General features: G+C 39.4%; 1 protein-coding gene across 1 annotated transcript in view; it reads right to left on the bottom strand.

The window, feature by feature from the left end:
• Positions 1 to 25,695, bottom strand: part of DNAH3 (dynein axonemal heavy chain 3) — a 248,499-nt gene that overhangs the window by 174,527 nt on the left and 48,277 nt on the right. The window contains exons 16-23 of the mRNA XM_027527056.1: positions 24,739 to 24,892; positions 23,831 to 23,975; positions 17,362 to 17,573; positions 13,245 to 13,336; positions 7,647 to 7,761; positions 2,645 to 2,761; positions 1,093 to 1,272; positions 277 to 413 (exon numbers count right to left, since the gene is read on the bottom strand). Of these exons, the coding sequence (XP_027382857.1) occupies positions 277 to 413; positions 1,093 to 1,272; positions 2,645 to 2,761; positions 7,647 to 7,761; positions 13,245 to 13,336; positions 17,362 to 17,573; positions 23,831 to 23,975; positions 24,739 to 24,892 (1,152 nt within the window). The remainder of the gene's footprint in view (positions 1 to 276; positions 414 to 1,092; positions 1,273 to 2,644; positions 2,762 to 7,646; positions 7,762 to 13,244; positions 13,337 to 17,361; positions 17,574 to 23,830; positions 23,976 to 24,738; positions 24,893 to 25,695) is intronic.

The raw sequence follows: 25,695 nt of genomic DNA, 5'->3' as shown, positions 1-25,695 counted from the left end.
CTATGGATGGTAGCCTGGCAGGCTCCTCTGTCCATGGGGATTCTCCAGGCAAGAATACTGAAGTGAGTTGCCATGCCCTCCTCCAGGAGATCTTCCCAACCCAGAGATTGAACCCAGGTCTCCACACTGCAGGTGGATTCTTTACCGACTGAGCCATCAAAGAAGCTCATGGAATAGACGAGTAGAAGCCAACTCTCAGTATAAAAAAAAAAAATGTAATTCAACCAATATGTGGGTCAAGAGGGCAAATTCAAACAAGAGAACAATACTAGATACCTGGGAAAAAATAGTCTCTTCTTCTCCAAGTAATCATTCAGCCCTTTCTGGATGTCCTCCAACAGAAGGTTGGCTTCTTGAAGTCTCTCAGCCATCCGTGGCTGGTCCGCTGCCATCAAAACCCTGGTATCTTTCACCTGGGTTCCATAAAAAGGTGATAATCATCAAGAGTTCCCAGATTCTGAGACTGATTACTGTAATGAGTGTGTGACTAGTGCATCAATTAATGACCCTCCTAGCCTAATCACCTCCTAATCCCACAAGGGTGACTGCTCATAATAATACCCTTTTGCTCTGTCCATGATTGAATGGGCTGGGGTTGGGCACCTAAAAGCAACAAAGCCAATTATATTTTAACTACTGGGATTGTGGAATCAGACCATGATATTCTATACTAATCTGCTCTGGCCCCTTGAACATTTGTTAAATAACTGAGTAACTAAATATAGTGAATTATTTGAATTCTAAAATTATTCTTGATTTATAAGCTTTATTATATTATCCTGTAACAAATAAAGTCTTATATCTCATGAGGAATGGGAGCTAAATTATCTAAATTTAAATAGTTACCTCTATGAAGTTGGGACTTCAAAAGGCCATTAATTTTAATATTTGCTATTCCCATGTTTGAATTTTTAATAATAAATAACCAGAAATTTAAAAAAGTATAAAGATATTGAATTTGCAAAAATCAGCTTAGGTAAAATCCAGTTTACTTATAGATTTCAAGAGACATGGTAGGATTGCATAATGAGGAACATCTATATGGCATCACACATTCCTGATGGTATGATGTGCTAGGGAGTGAAAACTCACAGCTTGGGACATAAGTGATTTCCAGTAATTATCAACGATGGCAAATTTCCTGCCCTCTTCTGGCATCTGGGCTATGATGTCCTCTGAACTGAAGATTGGTTCCAGGTACAGCCAAGTGGCTTGGCACTTTAACCAGGCATCCAAAATTTCCTGCACACGAACTAGCTTTTCTTCCCATTTCTGCAAATTTAGCATTTCACATCTGAATCATTAACATGCCACTATGCATCACAGACCCACTGACTAAACAAATGGTGCATTCATTAACTTATTCAGTCATTCACTTGTTCCACAAATACTTACTGAGTGACCCCTATGTCCTGGTCACTCTTGTAGGCAAAGTGGATACAGCAATGAAAGAGAAAACAAGATTCCTTATCCTTATAGAGTTCCTAGTGGAATAATCACAACAACAACAATGCTGCCAATTAACTGAAAGCGTTAGCTCTGCTACAAGCTTGTTTAAAAAATTTACACTGGAAAGCATCCTGAAAGAGATAGTTAAAAAGTTAAGGTTCATCTTAACTTTTTAAGGGATAATAAAAAAAACCAGGAATAATAAAAAAAAAGTCTAAAAAGGAATAATAATAATTAAGAAAAAACAAGCCTAAAAAGGAATTTTAAAAATATCCTGATTTTCAGGGTCATCTTAAAAAACAACAATAACAATAATAGTTTTAAGGCTTCCTCTGTGCCAAGTGATGGTCCAAGTGCTTTATGTATGTGAAAACCAATTTAATCCAACAGATTCACAAGGGAGATATTATTATAAAACTTGCTTTACAGATGCAGAAACTGACATATTCAAGTAACTGGTCCAAAGTCACACAACCAATAAGGGACAGAGTCAGAATTTGAACACACTCAGACTCGAGTCTATGTCCTTAGCCTATTCTACTTCTACTACATCAACTGGAGGCTACCCTCCAGTAGTTTACATTCTAGATTTCTAAAACCGATAAGATACTTTCCAAATGTATTTTTGTTCGCTGTACTCAAAACACTTATCTTCTCTTTTAGCAGACTGTCGCAAAAGCTCAGTCTGCCAGACTGTTAAAAAGGCTTACTTGGTTATTGCTTTCAGTCTTTATAAGTTTCCCTGGTGGCTCACTTGGTAAAGAGTCTGCCTACAACATGGGAGACCCAGGTTCAATCCCTGGGTGGGGAAGATCCCCTGGAGAAGGAAATGGCAACTCACTCCAGCATTCTTGCCTGGAATTCCATGGACAGAGAAGCCTGGTTGGGCTACAGTCCATAGGATTACACAAGTTGGACACAGTTGAATGACTAACACTCAGTCTTTTGTTGTTGCCGCTTTTCATGAAGAGAAAGTGGATTTTCTTTTTAACTGAACTTAAAAATCTTCTTTTAGGACTTCCTTGCAGTCCAGTGGTTAAGACTCCACGCTTCCACTACAGCGGTTGGGGAACTAAGGTTCTACATGCCTCATGGTATGGTCAAAAAGTAAAAACAAAACAAAAACTTTCTGCTCCTCCAAGAAACCCAGAGCCTAATGGGCCATCACAAAACATTTAATCTCATTTCCTCTTACCCGGCATTCAGTTTCTATTGGTTTGACAAATGGAGAGCCACACATGGTCTGGGTTTTTATCACATGATCATCAAGTAACAGTTGAATGTCATCAACTGCACACAAGATGCTTGTATCCTGCAAATAAAAATGACCCACCCTGTTAAAATCAGACCTCTTTCCCACAACTTTTCATACTGATCCCCAAAGGACTCACAGCTCAGATCTCCACCTCTATGGGACACTATGTCTTATAGCAGAGAGAGTTTTCTATTTTCTACTTTGAAAATATTCTTAAAGACTTTTCTACCTCCTTTGCAGAAAACAAATGTGGTTCAAACCTAGATCTGCAACTAGAATCTGCTGTCTGGAGGAGAAAGAGTTCTGTCCTCTTCTCTGTGTTTCTGATTTTCTGTTCACTTGCTTTCCTGGCTTCCTCAGGTAGAATTAACTGCTAATCTGCTTAGATTAGGTTTCATTCCCAAACCATGTGCCCCAGGGCACTATAGCAAACTCACAGCAAATAACTTCAGTTATTTTAAAATAAAAGACAAATATTTTCTAATTTATATGTACTTTTTTCAGTTATTAAGTTGATGGGGCACAAATATTTAAGTTGTCTGAACTCAGTTACTTCATAAGCAAAGCTGTTAAGTATTTCTTTTGGACTAGGGAGGGAACCATTTAAAAAGTACTCAGATACCAACAGCACCTTTTTTGGCATGTTTTACTAGTAGTTAGGGTTACTATGTCTTAAAAGTTAGTCCTTGTAGATGGACTTCTCTTCTTGGGCCATGTGGCAAGCAAGCTGATAAGGGGCTGTCCCCCTGTGGTAGGTCTGGTCTTTCTTACTCTGTTTTCACTTCCTTCAGGCTTATATCTGGGTGGTTAATTTGGAGCTAGAATATATTTTCTCATCCACCTTTTACCAGTAGCTCTGTAGTGGGAGATAAGTCCAGCTATTTAATAAAGTGGTACCTTGATTCTTATTTTGCTGTTGACCATTGCCTATAGCTACTTCAATCAAAAACTCTGAAGACTGGCCAGAAGTAACTGAGCTGTTACCAGGTTCTTCAACTTAACTCCTCAACTCAGCTCCAAAGCCTCTATCTATCTAATCCAATCAGATCATGTAACACCTTTTGGCCTGGTCTTTCTGTGAGGGGCCCCAGTTTTCCTCCCTTCCATTGACTTGTCTACAGTTGTTAATCAAATGAAATCAAGGCATTGAGAGAAAGAGGAAAAGAAGTCACAATGGATGACATGCAGCCTGGGAGACAGGGAAGTATGAGAGCATTTAGGGTTTTAGTTCTCAATTCACACTGCACTTTAAAAAAGTCAGTCAGTTCAGTCAGTCAGTTCAGTTGCTCAGTCGTGTCCGTGTCCATGAATCGCAGCATGCCAGGCCTCCCTGTCCATCACCAACTACCGGAGTTCACTCAAACTCATGTCCATCGAGTCGGTGATGCCATCCAGCCATCTCATCCGCTGTCATCCACTTCTCCTCCTGCCCCCAATCCCTCCTAGCATCAGGGTCTTTTCAAATGAGTCAACTCTTTGCATGAGGTGGCCAAAGTACTGGAGTTTCAGCTTTAGCATCAGTCCTTCCAATGAACACCCAGGACTGATCTCCTTTAGAATGGACTGGTTGGATCTTCTTGCAGTCCAAGGGACTCTCAAGGGTCTTCTCCAGCACCACAGTTCAAAAGCATCAATTCTTTGGTGCTCAGCTTTCTTCACAGTCCAACTCTCACATCCATACACGACCACAGGAAAAACCATAGCCTTGATGGTTTTTTGTTGGCAAAAAACCTTTGTTTTTTGTTTTGCCATTTTGTTGGCAAAATGGACCTTTGTTGGCAAAGTAATGTCTCTGCTTTTGAATATGCTATCTAGGTTGGTCATAACTTTCCTTCCAAGGAGTAAGCGTCTTTTAATTTCATGGCTATAGTCAACATCTGCAGTGATTTTGGAGCCCAAATAAATAAAGTCTGACACTGTTTCCACTGTTCCCCCATCTGTTTCCCATGAAGTGATGGGACCAGATGCCATGATCTTCATTTTCTGAATGTTGAGCTTTAAGCCAACTTTTTCACTCTCCTCTTTCACTTTCAACAAGAGGCTTTTTAGTCCTTCGTCACTTTCTGCCATAAGGGTGGTGTCATCTGCATAGCAAGGTTATTGATATTTCTCCCGGCAATCTTGACTCTGGCTTGTGCTTCTTCCAGCCCAATGTTTCTCATGATGTACTCTGCATAGAAGTTAAATAAGCAGGGTGACAATATACAGCCTTGACGTACTCCTTTTCCTATTTGGAACCAGTCTGTTGTTCCATGTCCAGTTCTAACTGTTGCTTCCTGACCTGCATATAGGTTTCTCAAGAGGCAGGTCAGGTGCTCTGGTATTCCCATCTCTTTCAGAATTTTCCACAGTTTATTGTGATCCACACAGTCAAAGGCTTTGACATAGTCAATAAAGCAGAAATAGATGTTTCTCTGGAACTCTCTTGCTTTTTCCATGATCCAGTGGATGTTGGCAATTTGATCTCTGGTTCCTCTGCCTTTTCTAAAACCAGCTTGAACATCTGCAAGTTCACGGTTCATGTATTGCTGAAGCCTGGCATGGAGAATTTTGAGCATTACTTTACTAGTATGTGAGATGAGTGCAATTGTGCCGTAGTTTGAGCTTTCTTTGGCATTACCTTTCTTTGGGATTGGAATGAAAACTGACCTTTTCCAGTCCTGTGGCCACTGCTGAGTTTTCCAAATTTGCTGGCATATTGAGTGCAGCACTTTCACAGCATCATCTTTCAGGATTTGAAATAGCTCAACTGGAATTCCATCACCTCCACTAGCTTTGTTCATAGTGATGCTTTCTAAGGCCCACTTGACTTCACATTCCAGGATGTCTGGCTCTAGGTGAGTGATCGCACCATCGTGATTATCTGGGTTGTGAAGATCTTTTTTGTACAGTTCTTCTGTGTATTCTTGCCATCTCTTCTTACTCTCTTCTGCTTCTGTTAGGTCCATACCATTTCTGTCCTTTATCGAGCCCATCTTTGCATGAAATGTTTCCTTGGTATCTATAATTTTCTCGTATAGGAGACAGGGATCAAGACCATCCCCAGGAAAAAGAAATGCTGAAAAGCAAAATGGCTGTCTGAGGAGGCCTTACAAATAGCTGTGAAAAGAAGAGAAGTGGAAGCAAAGGAGAAAAGGAAAGATTTAAACATCTGAATGCAGAGTTCCAAAGAACAGCAAGGAGACATAAGAAAAAATTCAGGGGTGCCTTAGAAATACAGAATCCCAGGCCAGAGTAATGTTGTGATTTATAGTAAGACAGATATTTGGCCTCTGTCCCTGTTGTTGGCACAGGTCCTAAAACCCTTGGAATTTCCAAAGGAATGACAGAGCTTTTGTTTTCTTAATGAGGTGGCTTTTGTACCACATCTAAGGTGGGGAGTTGGTTGTCAGGAGAGTCAACCCTGTGATTAGAGGGTTGGAACTGTTAGTCCACCAACTTGTCTCCTGGCAGGGGAATGGGGATGGAGACTGAATTCAATTACCAATGGCCAATGATTTAGTCAATTATGCCAAAGTAATGAAGCCTTTATAAAAACTCAAAAGGAGAGTGGTCAGAGAGCTTCTGAGTTGGTGAACATGAGATCCGGGTGAGTGGCATGCTCAGAAAGAGCATGGAAGTGCCACACCACTTCCCCATACCTTGCCCTAGGCATTCCATCTGGATGTTCCTGGGTCCTATATCTTATAATAATCCAGTGATCTATTAAGTAAACTGTTTCTGAGTTCTAACAAATTAAACGAACCCAAGGAGGGACCTCCAATCTATAGCTGGGTGGTCAGAAGCACGATAACCTGGGCTTGAGACTGGCATCTGAAGTCGGGGGTGAGGGGAATTGGCAGTCTTGTAGTCTTAACCTATGGAATCTCTGGGTAGATAGTGTCTACTTACAATTGAATTGAATCGTAAGGCACCCAGCTGGTGTCATATACTGCATGGTAGTGTGGGAGTGCTCCCCAGCCACCCTCAACACAGGCACATTGGAACTGAGTGACCAGAAAGAGTACCAGGGTTGAGATGCACTGCTTAAAGAGCCAGTGCCCTGCATTATATGAGTTTCTGCCTGTTACCTCACCTAAGCAGCAAGCTCTCCTTCTCATGGCCCACCCCAAGAACAAGACAGCCTCTGAAGATGGCTGAGCAAATCTTTCAGGTTTATGCACTCTATGAACTTATATATTTTCTAGAAGCACCAGTGAAAAGAAAGTGTACAGACTTGCTCTTCAAAATGTGGGTCCAGAGACCACAGCTTCAGTATTACTTGAGAGCTTGCTGGAATTGCAGAACCTCGGGACCCAGGTTAAGCTTGCTGGATCAGAACCTCCACTTTAGAAAGACTCTCAGGTGATTCCTGCACTTAATAACACTTGAGAAGTGCTGAGTACTGTCCACCTCAGTTATATTTCTGAGGGACCTGGGGTGCCTTCCCTGGGAGGTGCTAATTCGGGAGGCTGTTCAGCTCCTTTTCAATAGAAAGCTTGTTGCTCTGAATTAAAAGGCCTTTCTCATTTGAAAATGCATCCCTCCATGGTGTGTGGAATGAAGGCTGACTGGCACAGGAAGTCAGACAGGAGGAAGCAAGCTAATGCAACAGCATAGTGGTTATAGACAACAATGCTGTATTAAAAACTTGAAAGCTGCTAAGACTAGACCTTAATTATCCTACCACAGAAAGGAAAGGATAGGTATGTGACATGATAGGGGTGTTAATGGTAATCATATTGGATGGTAGTCATAGTGCAATATGTAAAACTATTAAATCAACATGTTGTATACTTTAAACTTACAAATGTTATATGTCAATTATGTATCAATAAAAAGTTTTAAGACAGATTAGAGATCCTTCTTCCTTGATTCTCTTGCAATTTTGAATCCCTTCTGTAATTTACTACATAATAAATGGGCTGCTCTCAGGGGGCTGAACTGTTGGACTGAGACTCACAGTGTCCCTGTACTTCACAAAGTTGAACGTCATGTTAACCCAGTCTAACTTCATTTTCTCCAAGTTTTTCTCCAGAGAGTATTCCTTACTGGCAGCTGCACCGATGGGCTCCAGTCTAAAGAGGAGACAGAGTGATAGTAACATCAACAGAGGAGGCATCAAAAATACATCAAAGGAGGAATTTCAGCTCAGCCATTAGAGAAATTTTAAAAGCCTTTAATTTTACAAAAAGTTTACCATCCTACTCTAATATTTACCAGTATCTCCAATGTTTTGCAGGGTTTCTTTACCCTTGGCACTATGGACTTTCAGGGCTATATTAAAGGCTGAATTGTATCTCTCCAAAAATCATATTGAAGTCTTAACCTCCAGTGCCTCATAATGTGAGTTATCCTGTTTGGACATGAATAGTTCTTTGCGTGCTAAGTCACTTCAGTTGTGTCTGACTCTGTGTGACCCTATGGACTGCAGCCTGCCAGGCTCCTCTGTCCATGGGATTCTCCAGGCAAGAATACTGGAGTGGGTTGCCATGCCCTCCTCCAGGAAATCTTCCTTACCCAGGGATTGAACCCATGTCTCTTATGTCTCCTGCATTGGCAGGTAGGTTCTTTACTTAAAATGAGGTCATATGACTGGTATCATTAAAAAAAAAAAAAAAAAAAGTATTTATTTATTTAGCTGTGCCGGGTCTTTAGTTGTGGCATGTGGGATCATAGTTCTCCAACCATGGATTGAACCTGGGCCTCTTGCATTGGGAGTGCGAAGTGTTAGCCACTGGACCAATGACTGGAATCTTTATTGGAAGAGGAGATTAAGATACATACATAGAGAAAAGACCATAGGAGGACACAGGAGCAGGCAGTCATTTGCAAGTCAAGGAGAGAGGCCTTAGAAGAAACCAAATCCCAGCCCTCAGTCCCTATCCCCTGCCCCCACCCCCAAGAAAAACCCCTTTGACCTTAGACTTCAAACCTACAATTGTGAGAAAGTAAATTTGTGTTGTTTAAGCCAATCGGACTATGGTATTTGTTACAGCAGCACTAGAAAACTAATACAGGGAGATAATTCTTTGTTGCGAGTGGCTGTCCTGTGCACTGCCGGATGTTTAGTAGCATCCTTGGCCTCAACCCACTAGATGCCAGTAGCTGACTCCCCTAGTCCTCACCCCTTGCCAGTTGCACCAACCAAAAATGTCTCCAGGTGTTGCAAAGTATCCCCTGGGGGTGGACATCCCCAGTTGAGAACCACTATTTTAAGCATTAAAACAAGATCTTTTTTCCATTTTCATTTACTCCTTATTCCTATTTACTTCAGAATTAGTGGGCTTCCCAGGTGATATGAGTGGTAAAGAACCTGCCTGCCAGTGCAGGAGGCTTAAGAGACGCAGGTTTGATTTATTATTGACTTCTTATTCAGATCTTAGGACTTCTGTTAATTTATATGATGGCTTTTTCTCCACTTTCTGTCCATACTTTTAAAAAACATATCTGATATTTTCCTGATGCATTGGCCCATCCATGGAACAGCCCCTCTAGAGGTTCCATAGAAAGAGAGACATAGTGAGAGAAGGAGAAGATAAATTCCTTTCTTCTTCTTTCTGCAGGAGAGCTAAATCCAGGTGTGGCTGAAGAACTGGGAAGCAGAGTTCTTGGAGGGAAAAGGAAGGATTATTCTGTCTGCCTCAGCACTCTCTTTCATTGTATCCATCTGATCTTTACATACATTTTAGCAAACTGAAGCCCAGAGGAAGCAAGTGACATGTCCAAAGCCACATATACAGCTGCAGAGGGCCAGAACCAGGTCTAGATACCAGTTCCTCTGACTCCTAATCCAGCGTTTCTTTCTCCCCAACTATGTGCTTTCTGCCCTATCAGAGGAGCAATAGAATCACTCACATGTGGTCAGCCAAACAGGGCAACTGAGTTGAGCTGAAAACCCAAATTTAGCCTCACGGAGGGAAGTAGAAGAGGCATGGATAATGCCAGATGAACACATCAGCAGCATGGTCACCATCCTAAATGTGACCTTCTCAGGAGACAACTAAATTGAGTGAGCATAAAGAGAATAATAAAAGCAGGTGTCAACCCAGATGAGTATGAAACAAATAGGCTGGATGTGTGGCTGTGACTAAGTCACTTGACAGGCCTTCAGTCCCCATTTGCCCATATCAAAGGTTTTGGTATAATTAAATAAGACAAAATGCTTGGAAATGTGCCTTATGACTTATGATTATGCAGATAATTGCAGGAGGGGATTACTAAGGTTGGGAGTCCATGAAGTATATCAAATTGACCTTATCGAAATGCACTGTTAGTCACTCAGTCATGTCTGACTCTTTGTGACCCCATGGACTGTAGCCTGCCAGGTGTCTCTGTTCATGGATTTCTCCAGGTAAGAATACTCGAGTGGGTAGCATTCCCTTCTCCAGGAGATCTTCCCGACTCAGAGATCAAATATGGGTCTCCAGCATTGCAGATTCTTTTACTGTCTGAGCCACCAGGGAAGCCCCCTAACTAACTGTGGGCTGTGATAAAACTATCTTAACTGCAGAGAGTGAGCTATAGAGGGCACCATACCTCACTAATAGGTGGTAGCTGAGAACTTAAAAATTAAGTCAGTTCAGGTTACATGCCTTATCTCATAATCCTCACAATAACTCTTGATCACCTGGTTACTATTATTATTTCTATTTTACAGATAAGGAGACTGGGCACACAGAGGTTAACAACTTGGCCAAGGCATTACCACTTCTGGATCTGTCACAACTGAGCCCGGTGGCGAGAAGCGTGGCAGGATGCTGTGTACTTGCTCACGCTCTGTCTCCAAAGGTGGGTTTATCTTTCAAGGCAGTAAAGAGTAACAATTAAGGCTCTGAAGTCAGCTAGCCTGGGCTCAGGTCTTGGTTCTTGCGACCTCTGGATAGTTACTTAATTTCTCTAATCAATTTATTTTCTCATCTGTAAAACGTGACTAAAATTACCTAGAATATTAGGTTGTTGTGATGGATAAGTTGGCTAATACATATAAAATACTCAGTGCAGAATAATTATTCTAGAGCTGCTATTTCTTGGGAACATCTTACTGGGTAAAATGAGGCCCTTTAATAAAATTACATAAACTTGGTAAAAATGCATGTGTCCAATCCCAAAGAAAGGCAATGCCAAAGAATGCTCAAACTACTGCGCAATTGCACTCATCTCACACGCTAGTAAAGTAATGCTCAAAATTCTCCATGCCAGGCTTCAGTAATATGTGAACCATGAACTTCCAGATGTTCAAGCTGGTTTTAGAAAAGGCAGAGGAACCAGAGATCAAATTGCCAACATCCACTGGATCATCAAAAAAGCAAGAGAGTTCCAGAAAAACATCTATTTCTGCTTTATTGACTATGTCAAAGCCTTTGACTGTGTGGATCACAATATACTGTGGAAAATTCTGAAGGAGATGGGAATATCAGACCACCTGACCCGCCTCTTGAGAAACCTGTATGCAAGTCAGGAAGCAACAGTTAGAACTGGACATGAACAACAGACTGGTTCCAAATAGGAAAAGGAGTATGTCAAGGCTGTATATTGTCACCCTGCTTATTTAACTTCTATGCAGAGTACATCATGAGAAACACTGCACTGGAAGAAGCACAAGTTGGAATCAAGATTGCCGGGAGAAATATCAATAACCTCAGACACACAGATGATACCACCCTTATGGAAGAAAGTGAAGAAGAACTAAAAAGCCTCTTGATGAAAGTGAAAGAGGAGAATGAAAAAGTTGCCTTAAAGCTCAACATTCAGGAAATGAAGATCATGGCATCTGATCCCATCACTTGATTGCAAATAGATGGGGAAACAATAGAAACAGTGACAGAACTTTATTTTCATGGGCTCCAAAATCACTGCAGATGGTGACTATACCCATGAAATTAAGAGACATTTGCTCCTTGGAAGAAAAGCTATGATGAACCTAGACAGCGATTTAAAAAGCAGAGACATTACTTTGCTGACAAAGGTCCATCTAGTCAAAGCTATGATTTTTCCAGTAGTCCTGTATGGATATGAGAGTTGGACCATACAAAAGGCTGAGCATTAAAGAATTGATGCTTTTGAGTTGTGGTGCTGGAGAAGACTCTGGAGAGTCCCTTGGACAGCAAGGAGATCCAACCAGTCAATCCTGAAGGATATCAGTCCTGAAGATTCATTAGAAGGATTGATACTAAAGCTGAAGCTCCAATACTTTGGCTACCTGATGCAAAGAGCTGATTCCTTGGAAAAGACCCTGATGCTGGGAAAGACTGAAGGCAAGAAAAGAAGTAGGTGACAGAGGATGAGATAGTTGGATGGCATCACTGACTCAATAGACATGGGTTTGAGCAAACTCTAGGAGACAGTGGAGGACAGGGAAGCCTGGCATGCTGCAGTCCATGGGGTCGCAAAGAGTCAGACATGATTGAGCGACTGAACAACAACAATAAAATATTATAATTTCAACACATAATCACTATTTAAAATAAGTATTTTGCTTTTTTTTCCTTAATAAATCTTTGAAGGCCAGCCTTTATTTACACACTCAGCACAGCGAATTCAGAATAGCTACATTTCAAAGGCTGAGAGGCCACATGTAGCAAGCTGCTCCTGTACTGCACAGCACTGACCTGGAGTATTTGTTAAAACACAGATTGCAGTGCTCACCCCTTGAATTTCTGATTGAACAAATTGGGGTGGCGCCTGAGAATGTGCATTTCTAACAAGTTCGCTGGTGATGCTGATGTAGCTGGACTGGGATCACAATCTGAGAATCATGTGTGTTGAGTGAGCCCAAACCCAGTTGCCTAACGGGATCTTTAGTCTCAGGAACACATCTCCCCACCCATCACCCTGAAGGAAGTATGGAAAAACAAACAGGGTTCTGAGAATCTCTGGTCATAAAAACAGCAGTTTCAATAGTACAAATTCTCACATGCAAACTCTAGGGGCATTTGGAGAAGGAGAGAAAGCAGGTGAAGAGATCTCTCATTTGACCATATTTTATTTAGCTCAGAGAGCCCCTTCTGTTTGTTGCTGTTGTTTAACAAGGAGGAAACTGAGGCCCAGAGAAGTTCTATGGTCTTGCCCAAAGTCTAGCTGGACTTGGAGCTCAGGTTCAAAGAACTCTTTAAAAAATTTTATTTTTGAAATAGAATCTCTAACTCAATTTTCTAGTCGTAATCTGACATCAACTCTGCAACTGGAGGGACTTCCCTAGGTGGCCCAGTGGCTAAGACTCTGCACTCCCAATGCAAGGGGCTGGGTTCAATGTCTGGTCAGGGAACTAGATCCCACACGCTTCAACTAAGAGTGTGCATGCTGCAACTAAAGATCCCACATGCCACAACGAAGATCAAAGATCCTGCAACTAAGAGCTGATGCAGCCAAATAAATAAATATTAAACAAAAAACAGAAACTCCACAGCTGGAGATGAAAGCTTCACCAGCTGCTAGTCAGCTGAAATAGAGGTTCTCCTAAACCAGAATGAGAAATGTAGCTTGCTATACAGCCAGTCACACAACTATAGGAAATTACAGATACCTTGATCAAAAAACTTTCTGAAAGGAGACGTCTTACTTTTCAATGAATTTGCCAAATCCAAATTCCAGCATATTTGAGAGACAAGTCGTTTCAGTGGGCTTTATTTCATAGCCGACAATCTCACTGATCTGCGAAGAGAAAAAAACAAGTGTGTATTGTCCAAATTAGTGTTGTTCAGTAGACTTCTTGTGATGACTGAAATGTTCTAGAGCTGTGCTGTCTTGGGCAGGAGCCACCAGTCACATTCAGCTGGTGAGCCCTGAGATGGTGGCTAATGTGACCGAGGAACTGATTTTCAAATTTTATTTTACTTATTTATGTTTAAATAGCTGAGTGTAGCAAGTGGCTATCGAATTGGACAGTGCAGGTCTAGTATCTTGGAGGCAGCCTAGGGCCCCAACTGCATTGTGTCTGGTTTACTGGGGGTTGTTCTCCCACCAGAACTTGGCATAATGCAAACATGTGGGTACCTTATGGGTCTCACACTACATAACAGCCCTCACATCTAAGTCCGGTTTTGTGCTCCCAGGCAGTGAACCAGGGAAAAATGTGGTTCATGCTCAGAAGCTGCTGGATGTGCTGAATAAAACATGGGACAGACAGATTCCCAAATTCTGTGATCTGAGGGTGCTGGGAAAGAGAAAAATCTTCCTTCCAACTCAGTGTACTAACTGGTTGGAAATGTCAGCACTTGTTATGCCCATTCCTTTCATGTAAATATTACCCCACTTTATCTTTTAAGTGAAAATATCCCTGTGAACAGTCTTTGATGAAGTCTATGATGGCTTTTGAACACTTTTATAGGGATTGAGAGACCTGGGCAGCATGACGGTTATGTGTGCTCAAGAAGAGCATGTGGGTTGGGGGAATGAAGCTCTGTAAAAAACCTTATTGCCCAGTTTTGCATCTGCTCAGCTCCAGTAGGACTAAAGAATATCAGAGCAGGAAGGGATATGCAAGTTGCATCAGGTTCTGTCTCATTCAGCCCTGTGTCCCTGGGGCCTGGAATGTAACATCAATAAGCACTTGTGGAGTGAAAGCGTGAGTGAATCACCCAATTCAAACAGCTTCCAATCTGGGTTCTGAGGTCACCTGGAGGACCACTGAGGTAATGAAATAACAAAAACAATATTACTGCAGGCTTACTATGTGATAGGCACTGTTTTAAGAGCTTTACGTACTTCCGTCATTCTCCCAACAAGGTGAAGAAGGTACTAATACATTATTATTCCCATTTTACATAAAAGGAAACTGAGATAAAGAAATTAAGTATCTTGTTTATGACCATTCAGCTAATAGATCATAATAGCCATCAGAATTGGGACTTGGATCTAATTCTGAGGCCAGATCTCTCATCCACCATACCTTAGTGTTTCCTATAGGTCTTCTAGGTATAGTTGTACAGATTATATACTGGATAACTCTAGAAAGTACAGTTCAAACTGTAGGGCACAAAAATAGCATTTCCTCAAGAACAAACGGCACAATTGTTTCTGGTGGCTCTGGGCTCTCATTTATTCTCTAATTCTTCAAGTATGACTTTAGAACAACACATTATCTCTAGGGTTAAATGACATAACTGTCTAAAGCACTTGGCATAGCACTTGACCTATGAAAGACTCAGAGATTTGTAGTTTTATTTTTAAATTGCTTTTGTTAATTATATAGATGAAAAAGGCATCTGGTTTTCTAATTCTAAGAGCCTGAAGTTATACTGTCCAATATGTAGTCACTAACCCCCTGTAGTCGGAGAAGGCAATGGCAAGCCACTTCAGTACTCTTGCCTGGAAAATCCCATGGATGGAGGAGCCTGGTAGGCTTCAGTCCATGGGGTCGCAAAGAGTCGGACACGACTGAGCGACTTCACTTTCACTTTTCACTTTCACACATTGGAGAAGGAAATGGCAACCCACTCCAGTGTTCTTGCCTGGAGAATCCCAGGGACGGGGAAGCCTGGTGGGCTGCTGTCTATGGGGTCGCACAGGGTCGGACACAGCTGAAGTGACTTAGCAGCAGCAGCAGCAACACCCTGTAGTTATTGAGAACTTGAAATGCAACTAATTCATATTGAAATATGCTGGAGTTTTGTGAAAGCATGCCATATTTCAAAGAGAGATCACATTAATGTTTTTATATTGATTATCTATTGAACTGATAATGTTTTAGACATGTTTGGTTAAACATATTCACAATTTATTTCACCTGTTTATACTTTTAAAAATGTGGCTACTAGAAACTTTAAAATTACATACTTGCTTATTATTTCCATTGGGCAGCAGCATCCTAGAGAGTCAGCTTTGGTACATAATCAGTGCAGCATTACCTGTTCTATCCTGTTTTAAACTGCAGCAGCAATAAAGTCTATGTTTCAAACGTGGAGACTAGCCTTTCTTGCTTAAGTTCTGGGAAATGGTCAGAAATCTCAAAACCACCACCTCACAACCCTAGAAAATCCATTTTGTAGCCTTGAGAGCTACAGATGGTTAAGCCTACAGAACCCCCGCCAGAGCCAAATCTGTGAACAAGGATCTCCTGAGTTGGCACTTAGAACTGAGAATGCATCCTCCACTGACGATGGAGACAATTTATTGATCTTCAAAGGATTGCTGGGAAGATGAAATGAGAGAATCCACGTAAAGTATATAACAGTACTCAGTACATAGTTGGTACTCAGTACACTTTAGCTATTATTGTTACTATTTTAATTCCAGGGAATTTCTCCCCCAATCTGTCCATCTAAGTGGCTTATAAGTGAGAATTATTAATGTCTAGGAATGGTTGGGATTTTTAAAGTGCCCAACTATGAGAATACTATCTTCACAGGGGAAGCAGCAGATGGAGAGAGGAAGGCTTTCTGAGGGTCCCCTGTAACACTGTTTAAATGCCACTGATGAGGATACTTTCTATAATGCCATCTCATGGAGAGACCTAGCACTGCTGGAGGGCATCTGGCTACCTCACTCTCTAAATGGGTCAAAGTGCTAGTCAGGTTAGATCCACAGGGAGAGGCACCCCATGAGTACCAAGTAAGGCAGCTGTCCTTGTACAGATCTGTCTGCTGAGGCAGTTCAAGACCCAAAGTCTACTAGACGTCTTCGCTCTGTTCTTTACGTCCTATGATTATGTTTTGAATTTCAATACTCCTAATAAGGGTGCTCTCAGACTGCTTCTTAGAGAGAATGTCCCTGGTCTTGTGCATGGTTTTCAGAGAGGAAATTTCAGGCCCAGTCAGGGAGGGATCTGTGTATGGAGAGCCAGTCTCATCTCCACCTCCACACAGAGCAACTCCCTGGTAGAAGACGTTTCAAGGCCATTGCAAGCTCTTGAATATGATGGTTATTTTCAAACACAGAGTTTCCTTTTTTCTTATTAGTATTCACACCACATTTGTCACACTTGATTGCTTGTAAAAATCCCATCGTTTTCAGGGAGAATATTTATTATTCTCATTTATGGACTCAAAAGGGCTGAAGAAAACAGTGCAAAATTATTTCTGAACATAGCCTGCTGGACGATGAAGCTGAAGTAGGAATCATTTGGCATCATTAGGAGCCCCCAGAAATAGACTTTCTCTTTTGTGTAGCCTAGGTCAAGGAACAAATCCAGGCCCCTCTCCTTGTAATTCGAGACCCTTATCATCTTTTGGGGCTTCCCGGGTGGTGCTAGTGGTAAAGAATTTGCCTGCCAATGCAGGAGACAAAAGAGACATGGGTTCGACTCCTGGGTCAGAAAGATCCCCTGGAGCAGAAAACGGCAACCCACTTCAGTATTCTTGCGTGGAAAATTCCATGGACAAGGGAGCCTCATGAATTACAGTCCATTGGGCCCCAAAGAGTCAGACACAACTGAGCAACTGAGCACTATTGTCTTTAGGACCCTGAGCAGCCACGTGCTTAGGAAAGCAGATAAGGAGAGCTTTTGTGGCCACTGGCTGGACTAATACTCAACCACCAGCACTGGGGTCCCCAAAGAAAAGGATCAGCCTATTCATGTGGAGAGGCAGGAAGGGTATCACCGCCTTTACTACTCTCTTGGCCTCAAGTAGATTCTCCTTTCAGAAAGAAGAACCTTGGCCCATTAATGGTTCCTGCCTTCCAAAGGGCTATCAGGACCAGAAACGGGCTGGGCTGGTGGGGTGGGCAGTGACAAGGACCTGCTGCCAGTGCCGGTCTTTCATTCCTGGGTTGCAGGAAATGGTGAGGATAGGGATGTGCTGCTTGAATTTATCAATCTTGATTTTCACATTCTCTGCTAAGCGCCTAGGTGCAGGCATGTCCGCTAAGGTCTTGGTCAATTTGTATATTGTCCTCCACATATTCCCTATTTCTTCTGCGATTTCCTCAGCATTCAGTAAAAAGAGGGGTCCTGAAATAGAAAAGATGGGGTGGGAGAAAGGTCAGATCACCAAATAGTGTTAATCACATGTACCTTAATTCTCTGAATTTAGAATTATGTCTATGGTATGACACTGTTAACAAGCACAAGCTTTGGAGTTGGTCTAAAAGCTCTACCTAACCAGTGAAGCCTTGGGCATACTGATTGAACTTTTCTAAGCCTCAGTAGTAATGGGTACCTTGGAGGGTAGCTGTAAAAATTATATGAGACAAGTAAAGTGGCTAATATAATGCCTGGCATAGAATGTTAGTACATGGAAGCAATTGTTAGTGGAAGTTGTAGATCCTATTACAGAAGTATCGAAAAGTGTTCCACAAATGCTGTGAAATATTAACAATTGGAGAATGTGGGTGAATAGGGACATGGGAGTTAACTGTACGGTTCTGACAGATTTTATGCAAGGCTGAATTATTTAAAAATAGATATTCTTTAAAGCAGAAAATGACATCTCATTAAAAAAAACTTTGCCAAAACATTCATTTTCTTCTCCCTTTCTTTCACAGGTATCTTTTAACATTTGGGTTTCACATTCAGTCTTTCCATGTTGCTGCTTTCTTCTTTTATATTTCAAATTAATATTAACTCTTATATTATCATGTTGCTAATTAACTCAAAAATACTTTTCTTTCAGGGCTGCTGAGACTAAAAATAGATTCATTTATATAACTTCATTAATAAATAACATACTTTATCAGCCCACACAACTTTGTTAATAGAATATTAATAATTTTTTAAAAGAAGGAAAAATATGCACATTTCTTTTTATATATATAAAAAGATACAATATATAAAAAGAATCATATACCATGTTTAAGTGAAGTTTATCAGCAGAATGCAAGGTTGATTTAATATTTGAAAATCAAGCAATGTAATACATGATATTAACAGTTGAAAGAAGAAAAATCACACGATAATGTAAATTGAAGCAGAAAAAGCATTTGACAAAGTCCAATATTCATTGATGATAAAAATCCCTAAACAAACTAGGAATAGAAGAGAATGTCCATAGCCTGATACAGAGCATCTATGAATACCTACACTATCATTACATTTTTATACATATTAAGTATATACAGCTTTTTATATGTCATTCTTACTACAAAAAAGTGGTTTAAAAACATAAAAGCAAAAAACCCATTACATTTAATGGTGAAAGATGGAATACTTTCTCCCTACCATTGGAAATGAGGCAAGAATTTTTATTCTCATAACTTAATAACAGAAAAGACAGTTGGAAAAATCCCCCAATACTTGGGAAATTAAACTACATACTTCTAAATAACACATGGTCATAAAAGAAATATCAACAGAAGTTTTAAAATATTTTGAGGTAAACGAAAATAAAAATTAACATCAAAAGTTGTGAGATGTCACAACCATTATAATATTCAGTGAAAAGCCTTCCCACTAAAATCTGGAGCAAGACAAATATGTCCATTTTTACCACTTTTATGCAGCATAATATTAGAAGTACTAGGCATAGCAATCAGACAAGAAAATTAAAAATAAAAGGTATCCAGATTGGAAAGGAAGAAGTAAAACTGCCATTATATACAGATGACATGATACTCTATATAGAAAAGCCTAAAGATTCCACACAAAAGCTACTAGAACTGAAAAAGGAATTCAGCAAGGTAGCAGGATACAAGATTAACATACAGAAATTGGTTGCATTTCTTTATACTAACAATGAAATATCAGGAAAGGAATATTAAAATCTTTTAAAATCTCATCCAAAAAAATAAAATATGTAGGAATAAACCGGATCAAGAAGGTGAAAGACTAAGAACTACAAAACATTCATAAAGGAAACTGAAGATGATTCAAAGAAATGAAAATTTATCCCATGCTCTTGGACCGAAAGAAGCTAAAATGTCCATACTATCCAAGGCAATCTATAGATTAAACATGATTTCTATCAAAGTACCCATGACTTTTTATCCCCAGTTCTGTGGGGATAAAAGACTCAGAATTGGCAAAGAAAAGACTCAGAAATTGGCAAAAGACTCAGAATTGGCAAAGAAATCCAGAGGAAAAGACAGAATTGGCAAAGAATCCAGAGGAAAAGGAATAAGGTGGGATACATAACCCTTCCAGATACAGACAATACTACAAAGTTACTGTAATGAAAAGAGCATGATTATTGCCACAGAAATGACATGGATCAATGGAACATAACCGAGATCTCAGAAATAAACCCATACACCTATGGTCAATTAACACAGAAAGAATGTCCCCTCTCACCACTCCTTTTTGAACATCATTATGTGGTAGTTCTAGATAATGGAGTAAGACAAGACAGGAAATAAAAGTATATAGACTGGGAAAGAAGACACAAAACTTTATTTGCATATGACACTATCATGTACATAGAAAATAGGAACGAGCCAATAGCAAACAGAAACCTCCTGAAAGTAATTCACAGCTACAGCAAAGTTGCAGGGCACATGGTTAATACACAAAAGTTAATTGCTTTCCTATATATTATTAATGAACAGTGTGGACTTGAAATTAAAAACATATCCATTTACATTAGCACCCTCCAAAATTTAAACACTTAGGCATAAATCTGTACAAAATATGTACAAAGTCTATATAAGGAAAAATACAGAACTCTAATGAAAGAAATTGAGAAAAAGGAAATAAGTGCAGAAAAAATTAATACTCATGGATAGGAAAACTCAATGTTGTTAAGATGTCAGTTCTTTCCAGCTTGATCTATAGATTCAGCACAATCCCAATCAAAATCCCAACAATTTTTTTTTGTAGACACTGACAAAACTGATTCTAAAGTTTATGTGGAGACAGCAAAGACCCAGAATAGCCAATATAATATTAAATGAGAAATGTAAAGTTGGGGGACTGTCATTATCCAGCTTCAAAACTTACCATACAGCTATGATAATCAAGTGTATTTTTGGTAAAAGAAGTGACAAACAGGTCAGTGGAACAAAATAGAGAGCCCAGAAATAAGACCCACCATAGTCAACTGATCTTTCACAAAGAAGCAAAGGGAATTAAAAAAGAGAATGAAACTTTTCAGCAAATAGTTTTAGAATAGCTAGATATCCATATGCAAAAACAAATGAATGTAGATACAAACTGTATAGGCTTGACACAAATTAATCAAAATGGATCATGGACTTAAATGTAAAATGCAAAACTATAAAAATTCTAGGAGATACACAGCAGAGATACATAGCAGAAAAATCTAGATGACCTTCAGTTTGGTGCTAACTTCTTAGATACAAAACTAAAGGCATGATCTATGAAAGAAATGACAAACTAAACTTTATTAAAATCTTCTGCTTTGTGAAAGACACTGTCAAAAGATTGAAAAGATAAGACAAAGATTAGTAGAAAAAAACTGCAAAACATATATCTGATAAATGATTGCTATCTGAAATATACAAAGAACTCTAAAACTCAACAGTGAGAAAACAAAATTAATTTAAAAATAAGTAAAAAAAAATGCTCCCCAACCCCAATTGTTTTAATATATGTAACAAAATTTAAAAACATGTATCATAGCTTTATATAAAGATATATAAAATATACATCATAACTCTTAAAGAAATGGGAATACCAGACTACCTTACTTGTCTCTTGAGAAACTTGTATGCAGGAAAAGAAGCAACAGTTAAAGCCAGACATGGAACAATGGACTGGTTCAAAATTAGGGAAGGAGTATGTCAAGGCTGTATATTGTCACCCTGTTTAGTACATCATGTGAAATCCCAGGCTGGATGAAGCTGGAATCAGGATCGCCAGGAGAAGTATCAATAACCTCAGATATGTAGATGATACCACTCTAACAGCAGAAAGTGAAGAGGAACTAAAGAACTTCATGATGAGAGTGAAAGAGGAGCATGAAAAAGGTGGCTTAAAACTCAACATTCAAAAACCTAAAATCATGGCATCCAGTCTCATCACTTCATGGCAAATAGATGGGGAAAAAGTGGAAATAGTGACAGATTTTACTTTCTTGGACTCCAGAAATCACTGCAGATGGTGACTATAGCTGTGAACTTAAAAAATGCTTGCTCCTTCAAAGAAAAGCTATGACAAACCTAGACAGTGCATGAAAAAGCAGAGACATCATTTTGCTGACAAAGGTCCATATGGTCAAAACTATGGTTTTTCCAGTAGTCATGTACAGATGTGAGAGTTGGACCATAAAGAAGGCTGAGCACTAAAGAATTAATGCCTTTGAATTGTGGTGCTAGAGAACACTCTTGAGAGTCCCTTGGACTACAAGGAGATCAAACCAGTCAATCCTAAAGGAAATAAATCCTAAATACTCACTGGAAGGACTGATGCTGAAGCTGAAGCTCCAATATTTCGTCACCTAATATGAAGAGCTGACTCACTGGAAAAGACCCTGATGCTGGGAAAGAGTGAGGGCAGGAAGAGAAGCAGGTGATAGAGGATGAGATGGTTGAATGGCATCACTGACTCAATGGACATGAGTTTGAACAAACTCTGGGAGATAGTGAAGAACAGGAAGTCTGGTGTGGAGCAGTTCAAGGGGTCACAAAGAGTCAGACATGACTTAGCGATTGAACAACAACAAATAAAAAGAAATACATGTAAATTTAACAAAACATGTATAGAATTTATATGCTGAAACCTACAAAACATTGGCAAAATGAAGTCAAAGAAGATCAAAATAATTAGATATGCAATGTCCATGGATTGGAAGATTTTGTGGTAAAGATATCAATTCTTTTCCAAATTGATCTCTAGAAGTAATATATTTCCAATCAAAATTCCAGCAGAAAAGAGAAAAAATTCCAGCAGATTTCATATATAAATGAATAAGTTGATTCTCAAATTTTATACAAAAGATATAAAGACAAAGGTACTGTAAAAGCTGTAATAAAATTTAAAAAAGAAAATGGAATTTATATGACAGTCTCAAAAAGACAAAGCTGTAATAACAATGAAGAGATCAATAGTTGCTAGGTGTTAAGGCTGTAGAGAGTGTGATTATGAAGGAGTAGTACAAGGAAGTTTATTGAAGTCATTGGAACTGATAAACAAAATATAAAAATTTTAAATATATTATCTCTAACAAAAAGACATGCTAAATTATAAATACTTCCTTAACACCATAAATATTTTGTGCCTCAAATCAACAAAAAGCATCATGTTTAAAGGTGACATTCTAGAAGAATTCCATTAGAATCAGGAATAAGACAAAAGTGTTCACTATAACTACTGTTTAATTTGGAAGTGCTAATTAACACAGAAAAGTGAATTTTAAAAGAGGTGTGAAAGTGATAAATAAGGTAAAATATTCTAAATGTGTAGATATGATTGAGTACTTGAAAAACTAAATGCATCCAAAAATATTATTCAAAACTAAAAACTATTTAAATAAGTTGGTTTACTAATAGAAAAAAGTGAGAGAGCACATTAAATAGACTTATTAAACAAGGAATTCAATTGACCAATAAACATTCAACTTCTATTAAAGGAAAAAAACACTTTTTTGAGCAAAAAAGTAAAGCTCTTACTTCTCATGTTTGTTGAGGGTATGAGGAATGGGTACTCAAATACTGCTAGAAGAATATTAAATTAAAACATAACTTTTCTGGAAAGCAATACCAATAATAAAAGTAAATTCTAAAATCCTTATATTTTTATTACAACCCTTTCTTTGATCTAGCCATTTCACTTCCAGTAATTTATCCTAAGAAAATTATCATTATTGTATCCAGAAAATTGGCAACAAAGTTGTTCTTCATAGTTGTGTTTATTATATTGAAGTACTGGCATAAAGCATTAGCATAATAGGGGAACTGTGATCTTATCCTCCCAGTTACTACCCAATCCATGGCTTTGAGTGGTTGCCCATTCTATTTTATCCTAGCTACAGGTCTGGCTTTTTGATCCCTACCTTCCATCGTTATCACATCAGAAAAATTTAACTATGGTTGCCTTAATCCAGAAAGGCAACCCACTCCAGTATTCTTGCCTGGAGAATCCCAGGGATGGCGGAGCCTGGTGGGCTGCCATCTATGGGGTCGCACAGAGTCGGACACTACTGAAGCGACTTAGCATAGCATAGCATAGCATAGCATAGCATAGCCTTAATCCAGAGTGTGAGAATATGATAAAAAGTCCAGCCAGAATCTGAAGTCCCAGTCTTATTTCAGAACTGGCTGGGTTGATTCTGCTACCCTATTCCCATCCTGTCTGAGTAGAGTGAAACCGTGGCATACCATTCATCCATTCCTCTGACTTGGTGCTAAATTCGTAGGCTGTCACCCACAGCTGCTCATAAGGCACTTTGTTGGTCATCACAATTTGCAGAAGAGGGAAGGTACTCTTCTCCTTTTCCAACAGCTCCTCTTCCTTATTGATCAACTGCAGGGCAAAAGGGGATGCTGTTTATTGGGTGGGCAGTTCTTCTGAACCCTAGAAGCCACCATGGCAAATTCCTCAGTGCTTTGAAAACCAAGTTGAGGAAGATGCATGTTTGTCTGGAGAGTAAGACCGGAAAATAAGGTATGAACTTAAGCAAGAAGGTCTCTCTGTTACCTCTGAGAGTCATGGCACTTGAGATCAGTGAGTGAAACTTTACAATAATTGGCCACTTGCTCCATCATCTTTGCTTCCACCGTAACACATACATATTCCCATTTTCACAAATTTTTATATGTACTTTAACTGTTAACACAATGTTACCTTCTTGTGCTGAACTGCCTCAGAGGTAAGAACTTTAATGATTAAAGAACTTACTACTGTAGACAACTTCAGGGCAAGTTACTTAGCTTCTCCAAGACTTAGTTCTCCCATTTTAAATAGAGATAAATGAATATATAGTACCTACCCCAAAGATTTATTATGGATATTAAGTGATATATCACATATGAAGTCCTTTGTACATTATGTACATAATACATGCTTGATACATGTCAGCAATTATTCCATTATACTAATAACTCTTCTTTATGTACTGACTAACAAAGCCGATATAATGTAGGGGTATGGGAAAAGGTAGTTGAAACCAGAGAAAGAACTGGTCAATCAACAAATACTATCCACCTGACAGGTGATGTTAGGAAAACACATATCCAAAGACCAACAGAGCAGTACAGTCATAAGTGCCCATCCCAAGACCCCAAACCTCAAATTCCACCAGTGCTTGATCTAGGTTCTTTGAAAGCTCATTAAGCTTTTCAACATTGTTCTTCATTTCTTCTGTGGTCATTACTTCACGTTTCCTAAAACCTTCCAGTTCCTTGCTGTAGCCCTCAAGTTTCACTTCAAATTCTGAGCACCTGAAAGTAAAGACAATCCAATCATATTTGGATTTTCCATTTATCAGCACTGCTCAGCCATATTCAAGCCTGGGGAGAATATGATCTTCTGATACCATAGATGTAAAACTTACAAATATATGCTATTATACATAATTTGTAATCCTACCTCCCAGAGACAGCTGCTGTGAACCTATTGGTGGTTAAATATTTCCAGCTGTTTCTCATACAGGTAAATGTATATAAAATATATATTATAATATATATGCTATGTAATATATGTTGTTGTTTAGTTGCTAAGTCATATCTGACTCTTTTGTCACCCCAAGCACTGTAGCATGCCAGGCTACTGTTGTCCATGGGATTTCCCAGGCAAGAATACTGGTGTAGGTTGCCATTTCCTACTCCAGTGGAGCATTCTGATCCAGGGATTGAACCTGTGTCTCCTGCATTGGCAGCTTGATTCTTTACCACTGAGCCACCAGAGAAGCCCTAATAAAATATATACATGTATAAAATTCATGCATATACATATTATTTATTTATCTATTAGATATTTATTATTAAATGCCTAATTCCAAGAACTGCTCTAGGCATCAGGAATATATTTGTGAAGTACATCCGTAAGCTCCCTACCCTTATGGAGCTTGTATTTCAGTTTGGGGAAACCCAAACAGTAAACATATATGAATGGATGAATGAATGGATGGATAGATAAAACCATACATAGATAAATATGAAATAAGATATTTCTGATAGTGATAAATGCTCTGAAGAAAACAGAACATGTGAGGAGCTACTTTAGTTAGAGTGATCAGGGAAGA

Source organism: Bos indicus x Bos taurus, chromosome 25 (genome assembly GCF_003369695.1).
Source record: "Bos indicus x Bos taurus breed Angus x Brahman F1 hybrid chromosome 25, Bos_hybrid_MaternalHap_v2.0, whole genome shotgun sequence".
Lineage (NCBI taxonomy): Eukaryota > Metazoa > Chordata > Mammalia > Artiodactyla > Bovidae > Bos > Bos indicus x Bos taurus.
This window is presented reverse-complemented; position numbering and strand designations above follow the sequence as displayed.